At 42.5% G+C, this 21,072-nt stretch overlaps 1 protein-coding gene across 2 annotated transcripts in view; it reads left to right on the top strand.

Annotated features, from left to right (window-relative positions):
* kifap3a (kinesin-associated protein 3a) overlaps positions 1–21,072 on the top strand; it is a 44,974-nt gene that overhangs the window by 7,824 nt on the left and 16,078 nt on the right. For both annotated transcript variants that reach the window (XR_003832192.1, XM_029430453.1), the window contains exons 10-19: positions 2,437–2,599; positions 7,479–7,579; positions 10,406–10,511; positions 10,597–10,709; positions 11,785–11,950; positions 13,630–13,755; positions 13,966–14,064; positions 14,726–14,811; positions 17,286–17,475; positions 17,589–17,679. Coding sequence is in view for 1 of the 2 variants with exons in the window: in XM_029430453.1 (XP_029286313.1) it covers positions 2,437–2,599; positions 7,479–7,579; positions 10,406–10,511; positions 10,597–10,709; positions 11,785–11,950; positions 13,630–13,755; positions 13,966–14,064; positions 14,726–14,811; positions 17,286–17,475; positions 17,589–17,679 (1,241 nt within the window). In the remaining variant the exon portion in view is untranslated. The remainder of the gene's footprint in view (positions 1–2,436; positions 2,600–7,478; positions 7,580–10,405; positions 10,512–10,596; positions 10,710–11,784; positions 11,951–13,629; positions 13,756–13,965; positions 14,065–14,725; positions 14,812–17,285; positions 17,476–17,588; positions 17,680–21,072) is intronic.

Below are 21,072 nucleotides of genomic sequence, written 5' to 3'. Positions count from 1 at the left end.
AACATGACATAAATCATGGATTTGTTAAGCAAAACAAGAAAATAATCACGCAATGAAGTTATATCAGCGTTCCTGCAGACCCTTAAAAAGTCTTATAACGCATTGAATTCATGCATCGAAAAATAAGTCTTAAAAATGCTCAGACATTGGAAGCAGCATTTTATTTATCATTTTCTGAAATCTCAAAAATAATTGGTAACATCTAATTTTGTAAAATAATTTACATAATGCCTCTCACCTTAACTTCACGCAGATCCAGATAATGAAAAACATTGCTTTTAAAATTGGTCATAAATTTCATTCCGGGTGGCATTCAAAAGTGTTGACTGCAACTTGCATAAGGCTGAAGGAACCCTGTATAAATACTCTCGGATCAACACATCTTGGATTTAACTTGGATTAATGAATGTGCTGTTTGTTGGAGCAGCTCAGCCAAACTGTTCATTGTCTGTGTGATGTGAGTTTTTTCCTACCAGTCTACCTTCTTTACATCACTAATGAATGTGTTCTTTAACAACGTTGTTTTGAGACATTTAAACTCAATTAGTCAAATTTAGAGGAAACAATCATTCTTTATTTGTTCTGTAAAACACTCCTAAAGTCATTTTGACAAATGGCCGTTTCCCTGTAGTGATGTCAGTTGAAACCACCCTTATCAAATTTCAATTTAATAAATGCTTAGAAGGTCCGGTTCTGGCCACGTGTCCCACAGCGCTCGTACAGGAACCTCAGTGCTCCGACTTTCTCCTAATCCAGCTCCACCTGGTTCCAATCTCACTCAGTTTGCGGGTCTTTATCAAAGCCAGACCCTGTTAGGAACTGGTTTTATCTCCTTGTTTCCCCTTCAGTGTATCTTTGATTCAGATTAAAGAACCCTTCAGGGGGTTTGGACCCACTCAAGCATGTGTCCAGCAGGGAAATAGTGGTTTCAACACTTTGACTCGGTTGAGTATATCAGTTTACACAAGGGGAAATGGGTTTCCAATTAAGGACATGGGTGTTTAATTGATTCAAAAAAGCCTGATCACTTAATGATACTGTGTGTCATCGGGTTTTATTTGCTCAGCAAACATATTGTGACTTTCTCCAAATCAGATAAGACTCCCAACACAGTCTGATAAGTTTATTTTGCTGCCGCTGTCACTAATGGAAGGGGAATGTCAGTGGTAATTGACGCAGGCTGCAGTTGATTATGCTGCTCGAGGTCTGGTTTGTGATGGTGCGACCTGGAGCTGGTTTTGCACACAGTAGCAGCGAGTGCGTTTGTTAACTGGGAGCAGGTTGCGTCACCGTGATATCTGGCTGTGGGGAGACCACAGTAGAGGGGAGACAGGCATGTTAACACCGGACTGACGAGCACTGCTGTGTCACAGTCCCAGTGACCGAATGTAGTCCAGGCGCTACCACGCCGCTCACATTTTCACCCATCAGTGATCCACTAAGGAGTCGGCGGGTCGTGAGTTTGTGTCTCTCCAGTTGTGTTCAGTGTCATCAGCTCAACACCTCCACCTGCCTGTAGGTCATGTGAACCTTCTCTGAGCTGGACACTAGGTTTAAAAAAGAAAAGGGAAGGAAAAGGCAACATTTGACTGTTTTATGCAGACGTTTATCTCAGTGTTATAATGCATCATATTTCCATAAAATTATGACATTCCTGTTTTTACATACAGGCGTGTTACAGGATGGTAGGTCTGTATGCTTAAAATTGACGGATAATATAAAACAATCACTCTGTGGAATAATTGAACACAAACTTTCTGCTCACTTATTTTTTAGGGCTGTATAGAAGTATAGATAATCATATAATCCATACAAATTATTATTCTCTCTGTCATCTTTTAAAAATGTTAGTTTATGTAATCCATGATGGTATTGGGGTTTCTGGGAAATGTGTTCCTTAAAGGCCCAAAGCAGGAATTTTGTATAATCAACAATATAACGGGGTTTAGTAAAATAATGACCTCGTCTGGACAAATGTGGACGACCACATGGCAGGTTTTTTTTGCAAACCTGCTCCCACAAAGCTCAGTACCAGAACCTACTAAACACACGGGCTACACACTCACTCACTTTAAAGGGCTTTAATTTTACTCTGGTTTAAGCTGTTCTATTCTTGAATCACAAATCCAGCCGAAGAAAAGTGTCTTTCACTGGCTGCGCTCAGTACGGGGGTTGAATAACCCAGCATGTTTTTGTTCTCACCCGCTCCTCATCCACCTTCAATTAAATTTGACTAATGATTTATATAAATGTATTTTTTTTACCACTTACACAACCATTTTTGTGGTTACCCGACCCCGGTGCAGGACTCTGACAAATACTGTTGAATAAGGTTATATTGTAGAGCTGGATTTTTAGTAATCTGAGTATACAGTTGTCAGTTTGCTTGTGGAGCAGAACCTGGAAGTTTTATTTTTATTTGTCCGTTCTCTGCAGGCTGAAACATTTGCCGTGGAGAAGCTGGCTCGGCTGGTTCCCTGCGAGCACGAGGAGCTCCTGAGCACCAACTTGCGCCTCCTGCTCAATCTCTCCTTCGACACGTCGCTGCGCAGCCAGATGGTCCAGACAGGACTCCTTCCCAAAGTCTCCTCACTGCTCGGTAATCTGTTTACTAATGATTCTGACTGACTGTGTTCCTGTGGATGTGTCCACGGGTTCATTGTGTGTGTGTCTGTGTGTTTATGACTGAGGTTGTACTGTCTGTATTTGTATCAGGGGAACCATTACTTCAGGTTTTCACTGACCTAAACGGACACATGTCCAAGAAACGCTCATCCATCCCGAGCCTCTAATTTGTTATTACTGCGGCGTACGTGCAGGTGCAGCTTTTACACAGCACCCAGGCCTCTGGTGACCATTACAGCAGTGACCTCCTAAAAGCTCCAGAGCGTGCGATTGGTGAGTTGTCTCTTCCGCGAGGTCGTGTGACACGGTCAGAAGCATCTCTGACGTGCCTTTTGAAGCCTCTCAGGGGGAGGCTCGGGTAACAGCGCATAATTAATATAATATATTTGTTAGAATAACATGCCAGAGCCTCTGCACAAATGTTGTTTTTGCAGGAGCAGGCCGGAGAGGTGGAGAGGTCTTCAGAGATTTAGGGAAAGGAGGGCTGTTTTCTGGGGGAAGTGGCGGGTGGGGGTTGCTCGTACAGGAAGCGAGGCGTGCACATAATATAACTTAACAGTGAAATATTACGCCTGCTCACAGTTTTGACACTGTTGAGTTTGCCTGTATTGGTGTGTTTGCGCAAGTGTGTAATGCGCTCTGTATGTGAGCCGATGCGTCATTAATCATCTGCTTTCACTGCCTACTGTCCTCTTTTTCAACTGACACACTCTGCATGAGGACTCTGGTCTTATCTCTAAAGAGAGAAGACAGCGAGGGGGAGGGTGTGTCGGCCTCCATTCTCGCCATCCAGACCTGACCCGAGGTCAGGACCCCTGATGATAAGATGAAAGTGGAGAGGGAGCCTCCACTTGTCATCATCATCATCATCACCTCCAACTCGATCCATCCCACCACCACCTGAACTCAACAGAAGATTCCTCTTTGTCATCTTTTGGATTTATGTTTTACAGCTAGTGCAGAAACAATTTGGCGATTAGTTGATCGACAGATTCTGATCAAAAATGTTAAAAGTCAGTCAATTGTTCAAGTGATTTAGCAAGTAAAGCTGCCAAACATTGTCTGCTTTCCATGTGAGGATTTGCTGCTTTTCTGTCTTTGATATTTCAGTAAACTGAATAAAATATCTTTTGGTTTTGGGCAGCAGGTCGGGCAAAACAAAACATTTAAAGATGTCACTTGGACTCACAACCTCTTTAACCCATCACAGGTTATGGCCTTAAACCATACTTTCTGCATCCACATAGCTCAGTCTGTGTGACGTAAATCTTCTGTACGTTTATGTCTGTAAAAGTCGATGCAGATTTCTTGATTAAGTCCGTGCGTAATCCACACGTCCACCTGTGATGACGCTCAGTGAGGAGTGTAAACAAAGCTCAATCCTGGGAGAATATCAGGGCCTTCAAGCCCGACATTTACGTCAGCGTGGCGTGGACTGTACACATTGACCAAAAGTCTGCATGTGTTTGTACAAAATACATAATAAATAACCCTAACATAACATAAACATTTACTTTCTCTCTTACCCTTTAAATGTGTTATCACATTTATCTTGATTTAACACTATTATAGACTGACGTGATCAATTAAAGAGAGCTAAAACGGTTAGTGGACAGAACATTTAGTGTTAAGTTTATTTATTTAAGCAAAAAATTGCATTGTATATCATCGGAAACTGAATATGTTTGGGACCATATATTAAAATAAAAAATAATATCTAAAAATAATTTGAAGATGTCACCTTGGACTGACATTTCAAAGACTATATAACAAAAATAAAGAATCGGTTTAATCCAAAACATATTCCACAGATTTATTTGTTGCAGCTTTACTTCCAACATTGCCACTCACCCCAACCTTGTTTCCCTCTTGTGATGCAGCATGTTGAACGTCATTACATTGCAGAAGCAAATTAGGAGACTTGAGTGAGGGTGGGTCCGCTTTTAAGAGCATTTAGCCCATTATGTGGTGTGTGATGTTTCCGAAGACCAAACCCAGCTTGCTTATTTATCCAGAAAATGCAATGACAACGGAGCGGTGCTGTCCACTAAAGCGAGCCCAGACGCCTCTTAATGTTTGCGGGTGTAATTTTACGAAGGTTGGGCGGTTTTAAATCAGGCTGGGGTGTAATTGGAGATTAGCTCGCTCACTAACTGCCCCTGAATAGTCTAGTTAATTCTTAACAGCTCCCCCTCACCTTTTTTTCTCTCTCTTCCCCCAACCCTACCAGTGTTTTGAACATTTAATGGGATCTCTCTCTTCGCCCATAAAGGATCCTCCATGTTCCTACGAGCAAAGTGAGGGAGTCCGCAAGGTGTGTGTGTGTGTGTGTGTGTGTGTGTGTGTGTGTGTGTGTGTGTGTGTGTGTGTGTGTGTGTGTGTGTGTGTGTGTGTGTGTGTGTGTGTGTGTGTGTGTGTGTGTGTGTGTGTGTGTGTGTGTGTGTTGGTTGAGGTAAAGGATTGCTAATGAGAAGCACATGTTCTGGCCAATGGCTGCGCTGGAAGGTCCAGAGCAGCGTAGCTTTAACTTATTAAAGGCAGTAAAATTGATGCTTCCTCCTGTTTTCCCAATTAAAGCTAGAAGTCCGTCTCTCCCTCCTGTGATTCCAGGGCTTCTCTGAGCACATCTGGATCTAATACTCAGCGATAAGGCTCCCTGTAAGGCCAGTGACCGAACACGGCTGGGACCAGTTTTAACTGGACCTGGTTGGGGCTTTTGGAGGCTGGTGGGCATTACAGGAGGTCTGTCGGTGGTTCTGCTCCAGTGAAGAGCCTCTCTCTTAACACTTCTCTTAATGAAAAGTTCCCGGGTCAAACTCTGGTCTGAACTCTGTTAATTCTCCCCTGGCTGGCTCCTCCTCCAGGTCTCTCCCCCCCCCCTCCCCCATCTCTGGTCAGAGGTCAAACTCATGAAAGTCCTGGGCTCACTGACAGTCTAACACTCAATCCATTCTGTCTTTATCTCCTCCATGCTGCTGCAGAGGCTTGATAAGCTCACAAAACTGTAGTGACAGGGAATGTAATCATTTTAGTGGACAAGTATTAAGGGTCAATTCACCCAAATTACAAAAAAAGAAACATGTTTTCTTTCTTACCTCTGGCAGTCGTTTTGAGATATCTGACTCTATAATCTCTGGACACACCACAATACAATGGAATGGTGATTGGAAATGATAAATCCTTTTCCCACCAACATTATTTCATATATGCAGGTTTTTAAACTCAGGAAAACCCGCTAAAAATAGGCGCTGGACTCCTTTCCCTTTGCCAGTAGACGAGTATGCCTGGATGAAGGAAATCTACAGAAAGGAAATTATTTAGTTTGGTACAGATCCGCGCAAAACAAATCACCGTTATCATTTTACACAATATATTTTTCCAATGACAATATTGTGAATCATGTTGCATTTGCAATATCAGTCAAAATAATGGCAATTGTTTTTCCAACCCGTTGAACATAAACAATATCTTAATGTAAACAAAAAAAACACCTTTTATTGTCATTGTACATGTACGCTGAGTCAAGCTACATAGGAGGAATAACATATCAAGTATAAGTCAAAGGTATAAAAATAATAAATAGGTATGTAAAGGGAATAAGACATTGTGTGTTTTCATGTGTGTGCATGTGATGATGTAGATGTGAGACTGAGCATAAGTGACAATGCATAAAAATAGATCGATGGACTGTATGTAGTGTAAAAGACGTTGCTTCATGAGGTTTCAAACCCAGGCCGCCTACAAACAGCAAAGAAATTATTAATGCAGCTTTTTAAAAATTCAACATGAATGTCTTTCCACAAACAGTGTCCCGGGTTCTCTGGATAATCCACAGACCACAGTTTTCATTGGAACTGCTTTCTACCGTAGAAATGGTCCCTATGTAAACTGTTCACAGTAAGGTCTGTGGAGTATCCACAGTAACAGGGTCACTGTTGCTGGAGGGAGAAGAGAGGTTTTTAAATAATAAGCCTGGCATCATTCTATATGTTTCCTTTTCTCAGCAAATCTCATGTTTAGACCCAAACCAACAACGGTCAGTCCGGCTCTCAATACTTTCGGACTTCCTGTCTGTGCCTCTTAGCTCTAAGCCCATTGGTTCCTACTGAAGAGACTCGTATATAACATTTTGTAAAAGAGTTACTCAAACAACATGAAATAGTACATTTGAGGACTTACACAAAATAAAGTACAGTGTGTGTGATCATGGTAATGAAGGAACATGTCACCCAGTGCAACAGAGGGGCTCATTGATGTGTTAATGTGTTCTATGGCACAGAGGCAGAAGAAATATCAGGCTGTGATACACGCACACAATACTTGTTACTAGATACATTCACTGTTGATTTGGCTCCATACATGGAATTTGTTGACAATAAGACACTATATATATATATATTTATATATAAATGTATATTGCCAGACGTATCTCTAAATGCTGTGAGTAGCACAAACTAAAATTCCATTCACTTCCATTGTTGTTGGAAACCTGGACATCTCAAAACCTGCACAAATAATGTGAGAAAAAATATGTTTTTGTTATTTGGTATAACTGTCCATTTTAAGCAGCATGAAAAGCTTGCCTTTCTCAGCACTTCCACATTTAACCTTTTTAAATATTGTTTTTCCTCTGCTAAACTGCCTGTGAGACACGACAAACTGAGTAACTGCAGTCGACTGGTGCTGATTCTGCACCGAATGCCATTTGAACTGTTAAAAAGGCCATTCAGCTCATTAATATTTTCAAAAAACACACAGCTCTCCTAGATGTGGTTATTGGCAACCCCGCAGAGTGTTACGGCACAACCAGTCATTCATCCATTGACTTTCCTCCTCCTGTGTTTATGTTGCAGCTGACGAGGGCCAGAGACAGCTCAGCATGTGCATTCTGTACCACATCAGCATGGACGACAGATTCAAGTCCATGTTTGCCGAAACAGACTGCATACCGCAGGTAAGACTGGCTAATGTACACCGCCAGCAGACCAAGACAGACACATTAGCATGGGCAGCTAACGGCACCCGGGAATTAATGCGAAACAGAGCGAGAAGGAGGGACGCGCGCCACATCTGGAACCAAAAACCACCAGAGGACTGCTGCTCAGTCTTCGCTCTCGCTGTAATGACAACTCTGTTTTTTTTTTCTTTCCTGCAAAAACAAATCATCCTTTTCTGCATCTTCTCCACTTATTCACCTCTTAATTGGCATTACTAAACTGTGACACCAGCACAGAAACAGTTGTTGGTCCAAAATGAAAAGGAGTTATGATCAGGAAAATTAAGCTTACCGCTAAAGTTCAAAACCCCCTCTGGTTTCTTTCAGCTTTCGATCACAACATTTTTGTTGAGTTACACTCCCTCCTGATTGAGTTGACCCGGTCAGTCGCTCCTCTCATCATTGGCGATTAGCTAAATGTGCGTTGTGTTTGTTTGTTGAGATTGGGTGTAAATGTCGGCCAGATGTGGCCGGGAGAGTCGGCTGTTTGTTCAGAAGGTCACGTCAGCAGCAGATCTGAACCCCAGGCTCCCCCTGTGCTAGAAAGGATGCTGGGCCAGCAGCATGACCAGGATGCGACCTCCGACCCCACCCCGAGGCCCGCTCACTCTCACCTCACCACCCTCTTCTGCCTCCATTTCTCGAATGTTATCCATCCATCTTTTGCTTAGAATAAGTCCACATTGACCAAAATGTGAAGTTGAATCTTTGTCTATTCGATTTGACCTTTTGTCTACACTAATCCAGAATCTGATAAACATGAAAATCTGGTTGAGAAAAACTAAGTTTATGATAAACATAAGCTAGACGTACGCTCAATCAAGGCCAGAGGCTTTGTGACAGTAAAATGAGAAGACAGCTCTCTGTATTTAGGTTGATTAATAGCATGAGTAGGACTTACATTATACAGTTATACACATATTAATTGTAGGTTGTTGTTTTTTTTAAGGATTGTTTTTTGGCCTTTTTGCCAGCAAGGGGACGTGGGTCGACTTCAAACCCGGGACACTGCAGTAAGGATGAGTCTGATCAATTTAGACTACATTGGACATTTTTATCAAATGAAAAGGATTCAGTTATTTCCACTAGATTTACATAAAGCATCTTCTACGACAATCATGTAGAGCGACAACATGTGCAGAAGATATAACTGATAAGTTAAAAGAATAAAAACAGAATGTATTTTTTCTTAATAATCAGAAGGGTGCGGTTGGCGTTTGTAAAGTCCTGTAACAGCCCTACCTGCCATTTAATTTGAATGGCCAGTGTAGCTGATCACACATCAACATGTATTGTTATTAATTATATTAATATCTTAAAGTGATTAGATTAATGTCTCAGTGCGGCGAAACAGGATTTACTGTTCATTTGGTGAACAGGTAGAATCTGTCTATCAAGCCGTGGTCAAATCTTTATTAACCCTTTCCCTGTTGTTTAGGTGTTAGAATATGGACGCAGATCTTTACGAACACAACCTGAAAACACCATGGCTGAGCGTCCTTTTCAAAATTTGGGCTGGACATAGTCTCAGTTTTAATAGTTAATTATTATTATTTATTGTTTCACTTTATCCCCCGTCATTTTCTCCAAAGTCATAGTCCAACTCCCCTCACCAAAACGTATTTTGTCGCACATGATATCTCTATATCCATTTATGAAAAAATGCATCCTTATAAACTGCTTCACCCTATTTCCCACCTTTTTATCCTCTCACCTATTTAGTACTTTTAAGACCCCTCTCTTTTATTACTTTCCCAGGCAAGTGACTGACCTGCCCCTTCTCCGCTTCTCCAGCTTTTAATGGGGTCACCGTTTGGTGCTGGATATGTGGGGTTTCCAGAACGGGGATGTCAGCAGTGAGGGAGGAGAGAAATAGAGGTGGAGGTGGAGGTGGAGGTGAGGGGGGCGGAGGTGGCTGCGTTGGTCGTGGCGTTGGGCCCTGACTGGGCCTCCGGTAGCTGTCTGTGGTAAATAAGCAGAGGCAGGTGCCAGAGAGTCTAGACGGGGCTGATTTGGGGTCCGGGGCCCCTGGTATGTGATACCTAACCCAGGCCCAGCCCAGCCTTTCTCTCCCCCTTTTTATCCCCCCCCCTCTCTCTCTCTCTCTGATTCCTGACTCCTCACAGGGAAGCAGTGCACCTCTGCCCCCCTCACCGCCGCCCCCCCCTCAGCTCAAAGCTTTTCCTGTTTAATGTTAAATCAGTGCATGAGAGACGGACAGACAGACGCAGGGAGGGAGCGGGAGGTGGGTGTTGAGGAGGTTAGGAATGACGCTCTCCTTTATCTCGAACACTCTCTTTCTAACTCACTCTTATTCTCTCAAATCATTCATTTCATCTCTCATCACCCTCCTTTACTCTCCATGGCTCAAATCCCGATGACTGGCTGTAACATAATTGGAGGAGATTTCAGGGATGCTCTTTAAAAAAAAGTTTTTCAAAATGACAAATCACAACCAGGCACACAAACAAACACACAGCATGAAGAAATGTCGCTCGTCTTTGGGAACCACCTTCTGCTTCTTTTAAACCAGAAGAGCAGATGTGGTTGACCAGGATGACTCACTGTTATGGTCACTTTTCAAGTTGTCATCAAGCGGTCGTGATTCACTCCAGGTTTGTTTGAGTTCATCCAGGAAATACTTCCAGCACATCACATGAACGCACTGAAACGCCACGTTATTCCTATGCGACAAACACACGACTACTTATGCGCATTATGGATTTGTTTGTATTGATTCTCAGTAATAATGTTTCACTGACATTTTGAATCTGTGATTGACAGCTGATGAAGATGGTGTTTGACTGTGGGGAGGAGATAGATGTTGAGCTCATCTCGCTCTGCATCAACCTGGCTGCTAACAAGAGCAATGCGCGGGTCATCTGTGAAGGTATGACCTCCAAAGAAAGGAGAAACACAACATGTGGACATTTTATTCCACCCTAAGTTCTACAATTTACTCTTCCTCCTCCTAGGCAACGGTCTGAAGATGCTGATGAAGCGTGCTGTGAAGCTGAAGGATGTTCTGGTGATGAAGATGATCAGAAACCTTTCTCAGCACAACGGAACCACCAAGAGTCTTTTCCTGGTCAGTACTTTGTCTTTTAAACGCAAACACTCCTGGGCCTCCTGATGGCCTCGTGTTTAAAATGGATACTCCACACACAGTGATCACAATGTTCTCAGTTTAATACGCTTCTCTCTCCTTCACCCTTTCCTTTAATGTCAAAATTTCTATAAAGTCTTTAAGATATTTGAGCATATTCACCTCATTTTGTTTGATTATTTGCTTGGTGGATCTTTACAGTTATGATGAGTTGACATTTTAGTTCAATTCAATTACTTTAAAACTGGTATAATATTTAATGTTAATGTTTAATATATTATACACATACCGCTGGAAACAGCTTAATTTAGTATTTTCAGTGGCAGCTGTGAGGGCAATCTAGCAATGAATGTCCATAAGTATAGTTCAAATGGTGCTTTTTGTTACTTCAGACTTTGTCTCATATCAAGTTTAGATATTTTCTGCAGTAGCAAAAGTAAGTTAGTGTGCATCCACGGTGGCAGTACAAACATGAACTGCTCGTAGTTTATGCACTAGGACTTCTCATGGTGCAGATTCACCAAATTGTGAAGAAATACATGGTCACTCAGTGAGTCCACAGCAACGTAACACTTCCTCTTTACAAAACCTAAAGTTTAGGTAATGTAAAGAGGAAGTGTTACGTTACTGAGTTGATCAGGGTTCCCACCTTTAGGTCCTAAGGAATGGTGGGAACCCTGATGGCAAAATCTCAATGTTTTAATTGAATAAGAAAAGAACCGGTAGGTAGGAGTGACAATATTCATGAAACCTATTTTGGTTTTGCTTTTTCAGTAAATAGTTTTGCTGTAAAGATGTCAAATCAACCTTGTTCTTATATCGCTGTAACACGGACACTCTCCTCAGACATCCACATAGAGAGAGTTACTGTGTGATGAAAACCTGTGGACATACAGGCAAAAACCTTTCTAATGGTATATCTGAGTAGCCTACCTAACTCTCACAATAACGACATATGGCATGTGTAGCTAGAACATGTAGCAATCCTGGATTTGTCTATATTTCAGCCCTCATTTAAAACTCTCATGATGCTGATGATATGTTGCTCTGCTGGTAGGACCACGTGGGGGACCTGGCAGCTCAGATCAGTGAGGAAGCGGCTGAGGAGTTTGTGATCGAGTGTCTGGGCACGCTGGCCAATCTCACCATCCCTGACCTGGACTGGGCACTGGTACTCAAGGAGTACAACCTGGTGCCCTACCTGAAAGACAGACTCAAACCAGGTGTGTGTGTGAAGACCACTTCACTGACTACATGGACCTCTATGGTCTTCATCAGCTGCATCGTCTGAGAGTGTTTTGTTCCATGGTGAAAATGTTCTTGCGATATCTTTTAAATCCACTGTTACATAACACGCAGTAATGCAACCCCATGCACGCTCCGGCAGGATGACCCTGCCACAGTTCTCTCATCTATCTCTCTTTAAAACCAGAGGCCAGGTCTCTCCCATGCCCTGCCGTAACCTCTAACTACTCCCCCGGCATCACACTATCAGCGAAGTGTCACTGCTCATGATGATATGAGCACAGAGGACATTAAGGCCCGGGCCTTATCTTTACCTTTGATGACCACTGACCTCCTGACCCTAGACTTCCCTTTTTTGTCTTTTATTAAAGCAGAATTAAAAGTCCAGTGCGATATATTTAGGTAATTAATGTACAGTGTATGATAGTAAATAATGAAGAATCACAGAAAAGTTGAAGGAATTAAGGAGAAACATGAAAGTATTACATTACACGAGTCTTCTTCTTCACAAATCTATTTCCCTGTTTTCTTTTGTTGAATCATTTTCACTGTGATGAAGGAAGGTAACACATTGTTAGTTGAGATCTGACCTGGGACACGACTGGGTCCTGGACTGCTGCAGGTGTGTTAATATTTCTAATACCCGAGTGGATCGACTTATTATCAGGTGGTGTGTCATCATTTCTTTACGCCCTCTGAGAGTGTGAACAATGTTGTTGGGCCCTTTTTGAAATTAGATTTATACACATTGGGTTTGAATAGTATTTTTAAAGTTTCCTTTCACATCAAGTGCTACATTTAGACCTGCCAAGACCTAAAGGATTCACTAGCTGAAGTTTCTAAGGAGAACCCTGCATATTTAAAATGTCCATATTTGTCCTTCCTAATTTAATTTTTTTCTTACACCCAGGCTCAGTGGCACTTCTTCGGGTGTCATTTGATACTTTGATGCTGGTACCAATGCTGTGCCACAGCTCCGATACCAGAACAAGTTCTTTGATACCTGACTTTGAGCAGTAGACCAGAAGTTTTTCTACAAAACCTGATTTTCATTTCACAAAGTTTTCAATGTCTTTTAAGAAGCCAATCAAAAACGTTGACTAAATGTGATCAAAATGTACTGTTATTATTTAAATAACTTAAATTGCTTTATCAAAGAACAAGTGGAGAACAGTGTTAATGTAACCTCTCATTCCTTACTGGCTTCCAGTGGTTGTTTTCTGTACAGGTGCTCTGTCAGTCAGAGCATTGCATTGAGTTTTGAAACCAACGGTGATGTTGTTTTGGGTGGGGAACCAGAGATCTGCGTGATCCTCTGTAATTTTCATCCACCACTGAAACCTTGATGAGTCATTTATTGATCTTTAAATGAGCCACTGGGATCCTTTAAAACCAAATTGATGTCCTCAGACACAAGTGGAAAAGAGCCATTTTTATTTATAACCTTATAAATGTATAAGGTTTCCAGACTGCATTTGCATTAAGACACAGCAGTCAAAAGCCTGAACTCCATCAGCTCTGTGTGGTCACACAGATGTGCACCCATATAGTCACAGAACATGGACGTTTTCCCCGGCTCAGCATTATTTTATTCAGCTCGTATTCAGAGGCCAAATGTTTTTCATTTAATCCAACGTGTACTTTTCCCTGATGTCAGGTTCTGCTGAGGATGACCTCATTCTGGAGGTGGTGATCATGATCGGCACCGTCTCCATAGATGACTCTTGTGCAGCCATGCTGGCCAAGTCCGGCATCATTCCTGCTCTCATTGAGCTGCTCAATGGTAAGAACCAAAGCCCGTACTACAGCTTTCCAAAGCATTATGAAATGTACCATCTACTACTTTTTACTTTTTTAATGCTAAAAGTCAAGATATCTCGCCATCTTCTACACAAATATTGACTGATATTTGAATAATTTAAAAAAAGACGTGATACACTTTGAAAATAAATCTTGTTTATTTCCCTTCCCGCTCTACCTGATTCCATCTCAGCCCAACAAGAGGATGATGAGTTTGTGTGCCAGATCGTCTACGTCTTCTACCAGATGGTCTTTCACAAAGCTACCAGGGACGTCATCGTCAAAGACACGCGTATCCTTTTTGCTTATAAGTATTGTACACATTTCTGTCCCATTGAAAGGGATAAATGTTTAGAGACACGAGACTTCGACAAGAATGTAATGAGTATCTTCCACCACAGTCATAGTAACGCTGGCTGCTTATTGCCCTAAAGCTGTTCCTCTATTTTCAGTCTTCTTAAGTCCCGATGGTAACTCCCTTGTCCTGCTTTGGATGTATTTCCCCTCGCTGTTTATTCCCATCTACATCTCCATAGCAACCTCTTTAACCCCTTGATTTAGTTGTTTTTAACCCTCTGGGTATTCTAAGCTGCCTGTAAATGTTCACAGTCATGGTCGCTGGTTGCAGGCTTGTGTCAAATTACAATATGCTCTCTGTCATCACGTTCTGATTTGATGTTTTTCTTTCTGCGTGAAAAGAATACAACGACGAAATCTGATGTAAGTACCGCTGTGGGAGGAAAGTGTTGACTTCATCCCAGGAAATGTAGACAGTGGTTCCTTCAGCCGCAGGGCACCTGTCTCCTGTCCCTGTCTGAGTGGGAAAGTACCACAGGACCACCACATCCCCATCTCTCCCCCTGCCATTCATTAAGGACACTCAAACCATTGTTTCAGCATCGTCCCAGAGAGGACGAAATGTCTTTGTTTTTTTCCTTGAGTCCAAATCTCAGAAGCGCCTGCGTACCTCATCGACCTGATGCACGATAGCAACGCAGAGATCCGCAAAGTGTGCGACAACACGCTGGATATCATCGCTGTGAGTACACAGACGTCTGATAAACATTACACACTTAATTAAGTTGATGGTTACTTTTACTTTTTACTCGGCTCCAAGGTCACAAGACTAGGGATACAAAATAAATGTTCTAAATAATATTTCTGGTTTTATATGCAGATAGAAGTATGGATGCAAGGATGCTGAGCCCCTATATAACCCCCCCCCCCCCCCCTCACAGCAAACTATGTTTATAGAGCACCTTTATAAAAAAATGAGCCTGCAGTTCTTTTAACAGACAAAGTGACAATTGATCAGATTACCACACACGGAAACGGATGCTTTTAGGGGTCTTGGGCCCGGGGGATGTCTGGCTGGTATTGCAGTCTTGGATATGAGATGTTCAAAAACCTTTGGAAGCTGTTTGTTTGTACTCACCCTTAAAATGACACTGCTGGAAGTCATGTCAAATTAAATTTAGGTTTTTTATTATTTTCAGATTATTAATTTATTCAGCTCATTTCTATAGAAACTTGAAACGTTTTGACCTTTTCTGCAGTCCTCCCCTGCTCCTGATGGGCCAGAGTCAAAATTTGACATTGGCAATTAACGAACCGATGGACTCCCGAATAACCTTTTGACTGACAGGTGTGGTCAGCTCCCAGTCAGTGAGTGATCGCTGCCAGACCTCAGATCAGCGTAATTAGCTGTAGATTATAGCCAAGCAGTGCAGCGGGGCAAAGGAAGTGTTTCATTGAAATTATCAGTGAGACCTATTAAGCCGCGAGCCACATGAAAGGCAGCCGGTGGGCTCTGGAGTGTGTCAGCGGCTGGACAGCAGAGGTGAGAGAGAAAGCAGAGCTGCGGGGACAGACACACACACACACACACACACACACACACACACACACACACACACACACACACACACACACACACACACACACACACACACACACACAATCATTACTGCTCGGCGCGGGATCCTTTTGGCAGCACACGCCATAACTGTGCAGTCCTGAAATGTTGGGCCTTTGATCATCGTGGCCCTGCTCATGTACAAACACACGCGTGGCTTCACGAGGACCTTTGTAGATGCTCCAAGTGGGACAGAGGCCTAATTCATCATGATATATTCTTAGCTCGACCACATTTCCAGAGGAATATGTTGAAAAGCTCCCAAAACGGTCGTGCACTTCCTCACCCCTGCTGTGATGAGCTCATGCTGTCATATGCTCAGATGCTAATAACTCATTAGTCATATTAAACTTATACATGAACCTGATTGCTCCTGTGAAAACCATGAGTCATGATGCTATTTCAGCCTCTGATGTATCAGCACGCTGACAAATTGTGTCACTGTCACCTCCAGCGCTTTTGGTGGTGGTGTGGGGGGGCCTCTGTGCGACGGTCAATAGGCCCGTTTGAGTCCGGGGTCTCGGCTGGCTGTCAGTGCCCACGGGGCTCTGCTTTGCATCTGAATGATTAATCTTTCGAGCCGGGGCGTCGCGGTCTCAAAGGCCGCCTTTATCGCTCCCCCTCCAGCCCCCGCAGAGTAAAGAAAACAGAACTCTGTGGTCGTCCTCCACCCGGACTACGCACGCAAACAGGCGAGCCGGCCGGAGGTTTTTATTAGCTGCAGTTAAGAGGATGGAGACGACACGCAGTCAAACATGCATGTACCTGATATGGAGCTGTTGATTTTACTTGTATGGCCTGTTGTAAATAAGTGCCATGCGGCGATTGGTCAGTATAGCAGGTCACATTTCTGCCACGTTAAACGTATAAAGTGAAGCTTCTCTTCTATATTAACACTGATAAGACCCCTGGCTCACTGCTCTTACCACCAGCTACATTTTCATCATGTTTTAATTGTACAATAAAATAAAAACACCTTTGGTGGAAAAGCTAGAAATGGGCGGGAGAAAGAAAATGTAGTTTTGTGTAAAAGTTGGTATCAAGAATCAGAAGATGCAATAAAGGCTGATAGAATTTACAAACACGCCTTGACATGGCGATAACTGCCTCAACTGCTGTAGGCAAAACATTCATGCCCCGCTTCCACGCATCCGTACCAAAGACCAACGTTTTTGTAAAAAGAGCGAGAAGTGTGATCTTGATCTAAACAGGTGAAAACAAGATTTTGCTCCAAGTTCCTTGCTTTTTATATTTTGTTTTGGAAAGTTTTGTAACATTAATGCCAATGTTTAGAGTGCATGGGGAAATAAATGAAGGAATTCTAGTAAAGATTATCCTGGCAAAAACTTGTTTGCACCTGTTGCACCATAAACAGTCCTAATACTGAAATAGTCCTTTAACCCCAAGGTCACAAGTTAATTTCCAGAGAAGAATAATGTGTCCTGTAACCTGCAGGAGCTCATCATGCTAATATAGTGTTGGTCAAGTGCTCAACATACAAATGAATCTGCAGCATTTTGCCAAAGATTTGTGGACACATGACTCTGGTTTTCTGTCTCCCTCCACCCAACTCTTTCTTCCCTCCAACATTGACCCAGGAATATGACGAGGAGTGGGGGAAGAAGATCCAGAATGAGAAGTTCCGCTGGTACAACGGTCAGTGGCTGGAGATGGTGGAGAACCGTCCAATGGATGAAGCGGGAGAGCCCTTCCTGTTTGGGGAGGACGGAGAATCCTTCATCGGGGACAGAGACATCCTGGAGAGACCCGACCTGTTCTACAGCGCCGGTACTGAGAGCTTTAAAGGAATAGTTCACTATTTTGGATTATCTGTATCTGACAGTGAGATGAGAAGATTGATTTACATTCAAATTAACCCGTGTTTGTGTTGTTTCATCCAGAGGGGATCGTCTCAGCAGACGGTGCCATCAGTCCGGAGTTCTACGCCGACTTCCAGAATGGAGAGCTGGGACAGACTGCACACATGAGCAGGTATGGAGCTCTCCGTTGGGCTGGGGTTTAATAGCACTTATCAAGTCTGAATCCGGTTTCACAATCCAGTCAGGCTAGGTTGTTTGCAAGTGATCAGATCAGATGTGTGTGTTCAGAGATCACCCACCGATCTGCATTGAGTTGTTGTGGTTACGACATAGGCGTCAGTAACTACGAAGCTAGGAGGTGACGCGGTTTTCCAACATGGCAGCATGAGGAATGGAGGTCCATCATTTTGCCCTCCAAACAACCGCGCTGTCAAGTCGCAGTGCATTCGCAGGTATTGCAGCGTCTATCCACAGACTGCTGTTCTCCATAGTGCTCTGCTACTAGCAGCATGGATTCTGTCACTCGATTTGTCGCTGTGTGTCTCGTTGTAAGACCATTCGTAATCCGATTTGAGCGTCCGGACTGAGACGTAAGATGTGTAGAAATCCATTTGGAATTGCATTGCAAATCACCCCAAATGTGGCTAAATGTGGAAACTATTTGAAAAAATTACTTCTAAAAATCAGTCTGTGTATGCCAAAAAGTGGATTTGGGATGGCAGTCTGAACAAGGCCTGAGAGAATACCAATCATTTTGAATCCCTCCTCATATGTATTCAGGTTTATCTTTAACGTCTGTAAGGAAAATAACATTTATACCTGACATGTTTGGCAAATGCACCAGAGTCAGTGTAAAATCAAACGAGTTTGGTTAGGCAGTCCGTCGAACTGTGGACAGTCTTTGTCTGCTTCCAAACTAACATGTTTGGAAAGAAAAACAATAAGAAGAAGAATGACCTGTACTGTGTGATCAGTAGACACATGATTGTAGCCTGAATTCAAACCCTTAAACTACCGTTAGATCCTTCTGCTGGTTATGGAGCCTGTCAAAAGCAGCGACATCGGGAATGATATGAAGATGCAATTTGTATAATGATCAAGATCATACAGTATAGTAACCATAGTAACATGTCAGCATGTGTGCGCAGGGATTTCCCCTGATCAATCAGAAAGTGAAAAAGAGTTCAAACAGAGGTGTCGTCTGTTTGAACAGCTGAAAGGTAACGACCACAGTAACCATCTCCCTGTAATATTAGCAATCAAGACGCCTCGTTTCTGCCTGTTCATCATTATTAATGACAGATGGATCTCATAAGGTTCAGTAAAGTGCTGCTGGACCTGCTGTGACTGGAATCTGATTTCCAGACGTGGGTCCATGTAGCGTTGATGATGCAGGAGGACAGAACCTGCCGGTCCATGTGACCTCATATTGACAGCTCTTGATACAATTGTACTAACAATACAGGCAACAATATTTATTTTTAACAGTTAGGTTTGAAAGAGAACTCAAAAATGTACCTGCAATTAAGATGACATAAGACTTTTTATTTATGCGGAGCACTAGTTGCAATACAAAGTAGGAGTGCAAATCTAAAAATCTAAAATAATAATAAGGTGCAAATCCAAAATACATGCAATATATGCAATGCCAAGATACAGGTTAGCAGTAAAGTGATGTGTGAGAGGGCTGCTGCTTCATTTATTTCACTGTTAAATATTATGTCGCCGGGTGCACACACCAGCTTCCATAGAGCACATCAATCACAACAGATGAGTTTTATTTTATTTTATTTTTTCCCAGGACCATTTACAAGATAGAGAATATACCAGGTGTATGACCTCATGTATGCTCCTTGGAATTATTTGAAATATGTTTTATACTTCTATACTATAGTCTTAAATTATGTGAAAGAACAACACAAGAGAAATGTGTTATAAAGATATTCGTCATGTATTAACAATATTACTATACTATAGATTTGTTAGATCAGAAGATATTCTAACTATTATAGGATTTTTTAAAATGTTTATTATTTGTTGAATAATAAATAATACCATTTTTATATCATGAGTATTTAAATGAATGAATCTAAAAACTTTTCACGGACCCCCGGCAGTGCCACGGACCCTACTTTACGAATCACTGACTTACTGAGTTATCATTAATTGCTGTAGCTGTAGCTGATATAATGTTTGGTATTTCATATTGTGAAAGCAATAAAAGAAATATGAATATTGTTTAAAGATTTTTGAAGACATTTATTAACCTCAGATCTCAGTGAATTTGGGCGTTTAGCGAACTGGATGCAAAACCGAGCCAGCTATCGGACCCCAACCCGAACCTGCACCCTGCGTTTCTGCACCATGATTGTGAATGTGAGAGTGTGACGGAGGCTGTCAGCAGGGCAGGTTGTCTTTGTCCAGAAACGCTGGCTGTGTCGGAGAGGAAACGCTAAACTGTGAGTGTTTACCTTCAGTCGGCTCGTCCACCAGCCAGCGTTCTGCCCTCTCGTATTGTTTTTCTGAATCACTATTCGCTGATCTGTGTTATTGAACCAGGCCAGGCCTGAGTCAACAAGCCTCGCCAATCCCAGAAGGCACCGCTCCACCCTGAACAGCAGTACTCCAGCTTTGAGAACAAACACTCTCCGGCTGTCTCTGTGTCTCCATGTTTCTCTCTCTTACAGTCTCCATGTTTCTCTCTCTCTCATTCCTCTGTGGCTCCAATACATCAGCTACTTTAGTCCCAATACGCCGCTGACATTCCGCAGCGAAACACGAAACTGAAGCCTTGGAATTAAAGAGTCAATCCTGTTATCACTACGATGGACTCTTGAGTCCGTTTTTTCTCCTCAATATCGAGCGGCAGCTAATTCGATACGCTGCTGAGATGATGAATAGTTGAGGAAATAGAGAGTTTATTGTGAGTAATTTGTCTTATTTATTATCAAACTCCTCCTTGCGTGCGATAACGCTTGTGTCGACTGATTTTTTCTCTCTCTCCCCCTCGCCAGCAGGCATGTTTAGTTTGGCTGCTGTTGAGAGGCTGACTGTGACCGACTGAATCCACGACACAGTCCGTCCAATGAGAGAGAAATCCCAATCTGACTTCCCTTCACCCATTTCTTTATTGTCTGTTTCTTTTCTCCTTCTGTCACTCTCTCTCTCTCTCTCTCTCTCTCTCTCTCTCTCTCTCGCTCTCTCTCTCAGCTTTGTAACTGATACCTTTTAAATATACTGCGAGCGCCGGGGGATTCTGAGTCTGTGAGACTGTTTTAATTTGGCCGCTGTACTCTGAGTGATCCAGGTTAACATAATAATCAAAGCCAGCTCCGCCGCTTATTTTAAACTATGTGTGAAACATGGTGTGAACGGGGCCTTTTTAAATGGACGTAATACTGGACAATCACCTTTATTTGTATGAATATCAGAATGAGCTTCTATACCAACTATATACATTTAACGGCCTGACCGATACGTTGGCCAGGACACTTTCATCGGTTGATTTCAGGGTAGCAGATCTGCATGCTGTATGAGAACTACACTGCAGTGCAGGAATGTCTGA

Source organism: Cottoperca gobio, chromosome 4, assembly GCF_900634415.1.
Source record: "Cottoperca gobio chromosome 4, fCotGob3.1, whole genome shotgun sequence".
Taxonomy (NCBI): domain Eukaryota; kingdom Metazoa; phylum Chordata; class Actinopteri; order Perciformes; family Bovichtidae; genus Cottoperca; species Cottoperca gobio.
Note: the sequence above shows the minus strand (reverse complement) of the source record. Positions and strands in the feature narration are given on the sequence as shown.